This window comes from Pimephales promelas, chromosome 5, assembly GCF_988280905.1.
Source record: "Pimephales promelas chromosome 5, fPimPro1.hap1.1, whole genome shotgun sequence".
In the NCBI taxonomy this organism is placed as follows: Eukaryota; Metazoa; Chordata; class Actinopteri; order Cypriniformes; family Leuciscidae; genus Pimephales; species Pimephales promelas.
The window spans coordinates 29,709,374-29,718,629 of record NC_142773.1 but is presented as its reverse complement, the minus strand read 5'-3'; the positions used below and the strand labels follow the sequence as shown (position 1 = coordinate 29,718,629).

General features: G+C 43.6%; 2 protein-coding genes across 2 annotated transcripts; both read left to right on the top strand.

The window, feature by feature from the left end:
• The first annotated feature begins 678 nt into the window (after window positions 1-678).
• Window positions 679-4,656, top strand: LOC148981466 (uncharacterized). The gene is made up of 2 exons (XM_089131272.1): window positions 679-959; window positions 1,289-4,656. The coding sequence occupies exon 2, from the start codon at window positions 1,602-1,604 to the stop codon at window positions 4,638-4,640; it is 3,039 nt and encodes a 1,012-aa protein (XP_088987398.1). The 5' UTR covers window positions 679-959; window positions 1,289-1,601; the 3' UTR covers window positions 4,641-4,656.
• A 47-nt stretch (window positions 4,657-4,703) lies between these two features.
• On the top strand, window positions 4,704-8,528 carry LOC148981465 (uncharacterized). Its single transcript, XM_089131273.1, has 2 exons — window positions 4,704-8,071; window positions 8,401-8,528. The coding sequence occupies exon 1, from the start codon at window positions 4,704-4,706 to the stop codon at window positions 7,695-7,697; it is 2,994 nt and encodes a 997-aa protein (XP_088987399.1). The 3' UTR covers window positions 7,698-8,071; window positions 8,401-8,528.
• The last annotated feature ends 728 nt before the right edge of the window (window positions 8,529-9,256 follow it).

Sequence of the window (9,256 nt, the reverse complement as noted above, 5' to 3'; positions counted from 1 at the left end):
AAATTCAATATTTATATTTTGGAAGTGGCATTAGGTCTGTCATTAGTTGACTGCAAGTCATAAATGTGGAAGCTTGTCAAATCTTTTATCTCCGCCTGTGTCTTTTTTCCCTCTGAGTGGACATTTTCCTTTTTTATAATGCAAGACAGGACAAAACATAGGCAACCAGAGGAGCCTGAAAAACTGAGTAAAAAAAAAAAATCTAAGCCCTTATTTTGCTGTGGCAATGGTGCTCGAAAAAGCATCTCTAAAAGTTCCAATTTACAGCTCTCAACTTACAAAGTCTCATTGTGTTGGATGAAGTACTGTGTGCTGAATGCGCTCTTTTCACTGCAGCTGGTTTTATGATGCGTAAAAGATAAGTGACCCAGTGTCTCTGAAAGTGACAAAAACACTGTGAATGTCTTGTGCTGCTTATCCATTGATTTCATACCGCCATTCAGCGCAACGCATGAAAACACCCTTGTGCACAATGGACCTTTGTGGAGGCTTCTCAAGCTATAGTGGATAGTATTGCTTTACATGCTTAATGCAGGTCTAAAAATGCATGGTTTAGGTCAGTTACTCCTCACAGATGAACTGGTGATGTTTAACATGAGCACTTCTAACTAGTACGTATATATAAAAAAAAAATGAATGCATGTAATTCTAATGCAGAATAGATTCTGAAATATGTTTGTTGTGTCAATTCATGGTTACTTTGCTTTAGTTGTATTGAGCATTCCAAGCCAAGATTCACCCAGGACACTCAAAGCACTCCCAAACTGCAGGGGGCATCCATGCAACAAAAGTTGGTGGAACCAACCTTTGGGGAAGTAGCTTTTGGGACTATATTTGCCTGCGCACCCACAGAGAGAGCATGGCATTGAAATGTTTGTGGAGAGTTCAATTTGTTCTCTCATTTATTCCTGGAAAAGGATATTATGATTACAGCTCCTGATCATTTAAAGACGCAACTGGTAGGACAATTTATGATTAACTGTGTTTGAATATGTTGAGTTTTAAATGTTCAGGTTCTGCTTGGTTTGTAATGTGCAATTTAAAGGTTATGAGGATTTTGTTATGTGAATGTTGAACTTGACAGAAGTAACATGTGCATGAGTTTAATTATGGGAATGGTATTTTCCTGGTAAAATCCTAGGTTAAACTTAATGATCGTGTTTAGTTTGGTTTGAAGATTCAATAGCATTCATTTATTATTTCTGTGAGATAGTGGTATTGTGATTTATGTGTGACTGATTCATGATGTATATGTAACTAATTCATGTTTGGTTTGTGTATTTGAAAGGTTTTCAACCTATATCTACTGTTCCATCACTGATCTATCAAATCACCTTCAAGAAACTATACCATATTATTCCATCACTGGTCTATCAAACCATCTCAAAGAAAATAAAGAATCAAGAAGTGAACAGATTGAGTTGTCCTTTGCGTTCTTCAGTGAGAAAAGCAGTTTTCAAGTTTGGGCTGAGCTGTAATCAATTAAAAAACAAACAGAACTTGACAGTTGAAAACCAGCGTGGCAGTGAGAATAAGGATAAAAGGCCTGAAGTCAAGCTGTTAACGCAAAGGAAGAGTTAACTGGAAAAAAAAGTAGCACCATGGCAAAAGAAACTCTTGGGAAGACAGTCAAGCAACTGAAGCAAGAGCGGACCTTAGCTAAATCTGCTTTCACCAAGCAAGCAAACTACCTGAGTAAAGCTGCAAATGAGATGATTAAAGATGAACTACAAGAGGAGTTCAGCAAACTTAGTTCCTTGGCAAGACACGTCAGTGATGCAAATGAGGACTATAGGTCTGGACTACTGGCTGAAGCAGGGACTGAGGAGGATGGAGAAGTCAAGCTCAATAAGCACCAGCAGGCTGAACTTGAGCAGACAATGGAAGAGTGTGACATGAGACTGGGGGACATCCGTGAGGCAGTCCAAGCCAACCTCTGGCCAAGATATGGTAAAGAGGACATAGACTTTGCATTTCAAGAAGCGGAAGAGGCCTGTGACAGAGCCCAAGCAAGCCCCGTCACTGCTATCAATAGAGATGGCTATGAACTGCTGCTGGAGAGAGCAAGGAGGTTAATCCATGTTGCAACTGTAAGCCTGAAAGATTGGGAAAAATGGATCCCACATAATCAGACAGCAGACCTGAAAGGCAGATTAAAAGACCTGAGAATATCCGGGAGCAACCTTGAGGCCAGAAGAGCAGAATTCCTTACTGCACAAAGAATTGCAGAAGACCAGCAGCCTCAACCAGCACCAGTTCCCCAACCAGTGGTGAGGATAAAGCCAACCTGTCTACCTAAATTCATTGGGATTAGGAGGAATTTCCATAGATGGAAAAGAGACTGGGAGAGTCTGCAAAAGCAGGGAGAGCCAACTGGATCAGTGGAAGTGAAGAAGTTCCAACTCCTTGACAGTGTGGACGAGAGGATATGTAGAGACCTGAGCTTGACAACATACAACAGTGCTGAAGATATATTTAGAGTACTTCAAAACAGATATGGAAACAAGCCAATGATTGCTTTAGAGATAATCGAGGACCTAGAGAGGATCCCTCCTTTAAAGTCACACCAGCCAAGGAAGGTAATTGACCTAATTCAGGCTGTGGAAAAGGCCCTGAATGACCTCACGGAACTCGAAAGTATTGGAGCCATAAAGAATCCCCTTGTGATCAGATCCATAGAGAGCAAGCTCCCAGATAATTTAAAGAGGGACTGGCTGGCATTCATGGTTAATCCAAGGAATGGAGTCACACCTGACAATCACTTTGACATCCTTCTAACATTCTTGAAGACACAAGAGGACATTCTAGAGAAACTAGACCAATTGGGTGTAAGTGAAAAACCTGAAAAGAAAGCTATGTATCCAGAGAAGAGGTATGCCTCCACAAAGTCCACAAGGAGAGGAGGATGTGTTGTCTGTGGAGATGAGAAACATCGTGATAAAATCTTCTTTTGTAAGCAGTTTAAAGAACTAAAACCTGGTGAGAAACTGAATGCTATCGAAAGGTTGGGAGCATGCAAGAGATGCCTCAGATGTCATGTAGAGAGTGATGAATGTACAGACACTTACCTGTGCAGGAACAGGGACTGCAGAAGAGGAAGCTCTTCAGATCACCACTTCTTTCTCTGTCTGAAAGGAGGATTCAAGGGGAAGGAATCTGTGAAAGTGGGAAAACCCAGCACCAGGAGGCAAACATTCACAGAGGAGCAAGAGGAACTGATGTCTGAGCTCACCCCGGACATGGCAGAAAAAGTCAGGAGAGCCTTCACCAACATGGCTGAAAAATCAGACGGCACTGGAAGAAGCCTTCGTGGAGTGATGGATTCAAGCACACATGAGTTGCCAGTTATTCTGATGCTTCTCGAAGTAACCACCAATACAGGACAGAAAATTGGAACTCTCATCGACTTGGCGTCAGATACCAACTACATTACTCATGTAGCTGCCAGGAGATTAAACCTTCAGAGTGAAAAGATCACACTTGTTGTCCATGGAGTTGGAGGCATGGCCATGAAGGTAAAGACCAAAAGATACGTACTCAAGGTACGAATCAAGACTCCCAGAGGCACGGAGAGAGCTCATGAGCTGATCTGTTATGGGTTGGATGAAATTGCAAAAGTTCACAGAGTGATCAAAGCACAGCAACTCAAGAAGTTCTTTCCCGACACCAACCTAGAAGATCTTCACAGACCAGCACATGTTGAGCTTCTCATAAGCCACCGTGAAGGAAGACTTGTTCCACAGAGAGTAAAGGTGGTAGGAGATCTTGTCCTGTGGGAAGGCCCTTTAGGAAAGACCGTTGGCGGAGCACATCCAGACCTCTGTGAAGTAGTAGGTATGGCCCTGCACAATTCTGAAACCCACTTCGCACGATCAATGAGAATCACTGCAGTAAAGTATAAAGAAATTGCTGAGATGCAAAAATCTAGAGCTGAAACCAGAACCACTGTTATTGGCAGGGAGTTCTTGGACTGGTGGAAGTGGGATAGCATTGGTGCAGCCTGTGAACCCATGTGTGGAGGATGCCGGTGTGGTAACTGTCAGCCAGGAGGCAAAGACATGACTCTGAGTGAAGAGAAAGAGCTTGAGGTGATCAGGCGAGGCCTCAGCTATGTGAAGTCAGATGCGCATAGTCAGGAGCCTCACTGGGACACAAAATATCCCTGGATTGAAGATCCAAGTTCCCTGCCTAACAACAGAAGCGCAGTGGAAGCTACATTTCTGAGGACGGAAAAACAGCTCAAGAAAGAACCAGAGTGGCATACAGCATACACAACTCAAGTCCATGAGATGGTGGAAAGGAGAGCAGCAAAGAAACTCAGTAGGGAGACCATTGCTAACTGGAAAGGACCAGTGTGGTACGTCAGTCACTTGGTGGCGCCAAACCCACACTCTGTAACAACACCTGTCCGACTGGTATGGAACAGCAGCCAGAAGTTTCGAGGGATCAGCATGAATGACCTTCTCCTGAAAGGGCCTGATGTACTTAATCCCATTCGAGCAGTGCTACTAAGGTTCAGAAAAGGAGCCCATGCTGCCCTCGGCGACATCAAAAAGATGTACAATTCTGTGTGGCTTGAAGATCTGGAGATGCACCTCCATAGATTTCTCTGGAGAAACAGTGGAGTTGAAGAAATTTAGGAATATTGCATCACCAGGGTCAACATTGGTGATCGACCAGCAGGATGCATCGCACAACTGGCCATGAGAGAGACAGCAAGGCTGCCCATGTTCACTCATCTGAAGGAGGAACGGAGAGTTCTTGAGGAGGATTCCTATGTAGATGACATTCTGACATCCCATAATGACCTGGAAAAGCTAAACGAAACCACCAGAAAAGTTGAAGAAATTTTGAAGGCAGGTGGATTCTTCCTTAAGCCGTGGGTCCGATCAGGCCAAAGTGGGAGGCAGACGTCTACATCAGTACATCCAGCATCGTCAGATGGAGTCTTCATTCTCCCCAACCAAATAAGAGAAGGAGACAACAAAGCTCTTGGGGTTGGTTACCTAGTCGAACCAGATAAACTGTACCTTATGACCTCGATAAACTTCTCAAAGAGGAAAAGGAAGATGAGAATGAGCAAAAATCTCGGTGAGGAAGAGGTGAGAGGAAAAACTCCAAATCCATTGACTAGAAGACAACTGCTTAGCCAAGTAGCTAGTTTGTATGACCCGATAGGCCTTGCAACACCTGCCAAACAGAAAGGAGCCATTCTGGTCAGGAAAGCATTTCAAGAAGCTGGAGGCAAAACTCTATCACGTGACACATGGGACACACCTCTGTCTGAAAGACTTCGAGAAGAAGCCATCCACCTGTTTGAGGAATACACACGCCTCAACCAAATTACCTTCCATAGAAGCCTCACACCAGTCAGAAGGATTGGAGAACCCTGGGGAATAACTTTCTCAGATGGTAGCGACCAGAGCTATGGAGCTGTTGCATACTTCAGGTGGGAGACCGAGCAAGGCATTCTGGTCCGGCTTGTTGAGTCCAAAGCCAAGCTCACACCACTTGACCAAAAGGGAGAAGCAGTGAAGGCTGAGGTCTGTGGTGCTGTGTTTGCGGCGAGACTCAGAAAATACATTGAAAGGCACAGTCGAATGCAAGTTGAGCGTTGGCTCCATCTGCTGGACAGTCAAACTGTGCTAGGTGCAATCCAAAGGGACAGTTATGGGTACCAGACCTTTTTTGCCAACAGAGTGGGAGAGATCCAGAAGTCCACATCAGTTGAAGACTGGAGATGGATTCCAGGTGAGCAAAACGTTGCTGACCTCACAACAAGAGGTGCAACCCCAGAAGACCTGAAAGAGGATTCTGTGTGGCAAAATGGCCCAGAGTTTTTGAAACGACCTGTGGAGGAGTGGCCGACAAAGTCAGCTAGAGATGTTGCTGCAGAAGCTAAAGAAGGTATAAACAAGCTCCAAAGGAAATGTTTTACAGCAGCACTGACCAGAGCACAGATGAAAAGAAACCAACATGCTCTACCTATTACTACAATGCCAAGATCCCCAATCTCTAATGAAAAGAACGACGATCTGCAAAGCAGCCCTTGTGGGAAAGGAGGGTATCAAATCCAAGTCAGGAGATCACCTTCTGGTTCCTCAGTGAGGAAAATCCTGGACATAGGTAGGTTCAGTAGTTTAAGCAAGCTGATAAGAACCATTGCTTGGGTGTGGAGAGCTGCCACAAGATGGAAGGAAATGCTGGCCAAGACCTCAATCACAAGCAAACCAAATAGGAAGGAGATTCCTTCAGCTCTTGAGATCAAGTCCAGAGTGAAGGAAACAACACTTACCATCATGGAGTGTGAGGATGCACTCAGGGATCTCTTCCTTGCAGCTCAAATGGAGGTAACCTTGCCAGACATCACACTTAGCAGGCTTGCTGTGGTCAGGGAGGAAAGCACTGGACTTTTGCTCTGTGGAGGAAGATTCCAAATCTTTAATGAAGAGAAAACTGCAGTACCAGTCTTGCCCTACACATCATGGGTATCCACTCTTCTAGCTCAAGAAGCCCATAAGGCAAATCATGAAGAAATTGCAGGCACACTCCTCCGGATGAGAAAGAAAGCATGGGTGGTAAGAGGTCGGAAACTAGCTCAGAAGATCGTTGATAACTGTGTGACATGCAGGAGACTTAAGGCTCGAAGATGCCAACAGATCATGAGTGACCTTCCATCAGAGCGAATAACACCAGCCAATCCATTTGAGTACACGACAATGGACTTATTTGGACCTTACGAAGTGAAGGATGAGGTGAGAAAGAAAGTGAAACTCAAAGTGTGGGGAATCGTCTTCTGTTGTATGGCGTCCAGAGCTATGCACACCGACCTTGTTAGTGACCAGTCAGCTGAAGGCTTTCTTCTAGCCTACCAAAGATTTACAGCACTGAGAGGACATCCAAGGAAATTGTGGTCGGATCCTGGGAAGAACTTCGTCGGAGCCAGACCTGCCCTCAAAGAGCTCTACATGTTTCTGAACCGACTGGAGAAATCAAAGCTTGAAGATGAAGTCTCCAAGCATGGCACAGAATGGAGCTGGAAGATCAATCCAGCAGACTCGCCTCACAGAAACGGGGCTGCTGAGGCTGCTGTCCGGATTATAAAGCGAGCTTTGCACAATCTGGGGGGTGATGGAGTCTTCACATGGGGTGAGTTTCAAACTTTCCTTTATATGGCTTCCAACCTAGCAAATGAACGACCTATTGATGCCAGGACTCAGAGCCGGGAGGACTGTGTAGAATACATTAGCCCAAATTCGCTTCTGCTTGGAAGAACTGGACCCAGAGGAGATCCAGGGACCTTTGATTTTAAAAACTATCCTTACAGAAGATTGCGAATCATCCAAACAGAAGTTGACCGATTCTGGAGGAAATGGAGCCAGTTAGCTGGACCAAACCTGTTTGTCCGAACCAAGTGGCACACCATTCACAGGAATGTGGCAGTTGGAGATGTCGTCTGGTTGGCTGACCAGAATGCCTTGAGAGGTCAGTTCAGGCTTGCCAGGGTCATTGACGTCAACACTGACAGGAAGGGAATTGTGAGGGATGTATATCTCCGATCCTTCCCCAGCTACCCAGTCGCAACTGTGAAACCCGCTAAAAAGACACAAGAATACTCAACCAAGATACCTGCAACCGTTCTTCACAGAGATGTCAGACGGATAGTTGTCATACTTCCAGTTGAAGAGCAGCAGTAGCAGCAGGATCCAAAATGGAGTAACTAGACCCGACACATCACAGTTCTGGTGTGACCTCCTTGGGTTGAAGAACCAGGAGGTCAAGTGGGAGGTGTTGTGTCAATTCATGGTTACTTTGCTTTAGTTGTATTGAGCATTCCAAGCCAAGATTCACCCAGGACACTCAAAGCACTCCCAAACTGCAGGGGGCATCCATGCAACAAAAGTTGGTGGAACCAACCTTTGGGGAAGTAGCTTTTGGGACTATATTTGCCTGCGCACCCACAGAGAGAGCATGGCATTGAAATGTTTGTGGAGAGTTCAATTTGTTCTCTCATTTATTCCTGGAAAAGGATATTATGATTACAGCTCCTGATCATTTAAAGACGCAACTGGTAGGACAATTTATGATTAACTGTGTTTGAATATGTTGAGTTTTAAATGTTCAGGTTCTGCTTGGTTTGTAATGTGCAATTTAAAGGTTATGAGGATTTTGTTATGTGAATGTTGAACTTGACAGAAGTAACATGTGCATGAGTTTAATTATGGGAATGGTATTTTCCTGGTAAAATCCTAGGTTAAACTTAATGATCGTGTTTAGTTTGGTTTGAAGATTCAATAGCATTCATTTATTATTTCTGTGAGATAGTGGTATTGTGATTTATGTGTGACTGATTCATGATGTATATGTAACTAATTCATGTTTGGTTTGTGTATTTGAAAGGTTTTCAACCTATATCTACTGTTCCATCACTGATCTATCAAATCACCTTCAAGAAACTATACCATATTATTCCATCACTGGTCTATCAAACCATCTCAAAGAAAATAAAGAATCAAGAAGTGAACAGATTGAGTTGTCCTTTGCGTTCTTCAGTGAGAAAAGCAGTTTTCAAGTTTGGGCTGAGCTGTAATCAATTAAAAAACAAACAGAACTTGACAATGTTATATCAATTTGACCAAATTTTTGGGAGAGATTAATGTACAGCAACTGTAGTAATGGTTTGATATTCTGGGGTAATGCAAAGTGCAAATAAACAAACACACACATAGGGTGCAGGGTTCCAGCACTTGCTGGTGACAAAACATTCTAATTCAAGTTATTCATCCATCTGTTTGACCCGATGATGCTATTTCTTTTTTATTTTTGACAATCAACTTTGTGGACATGTGCACAGCACAGCACAGTCTGGATAAACTGACAGCTGACATCACCTCAGGCTGCCAAGTGACGTTCCCTGGCAATGCAACGTCCTGCTCAGTCAACAGTGTCTTCCCAATGACTTTCCATATGCCCTCTGACCATTGCTTATTTATTTATATATCTGGTTCCTTAATTTTTGCCTGCAGCCTGACTGTTGGTCCAAAGCAGATGCTTAGCATAAATGTTTTCTGACATGTCATTCCCGTTCTTGAAATGAGTCAGAAGAACTAAGGAACAAGCTCCTCATGAAAGTCGAGTTTCTTTAATATACATTTATTTCTTTAACCATCCAAAATACATTACAGAGATAAAATAAAGGTGATGATGCTTTGTGTATTATACCAGTCATAATGTACACACATTTATGTAAATGGAG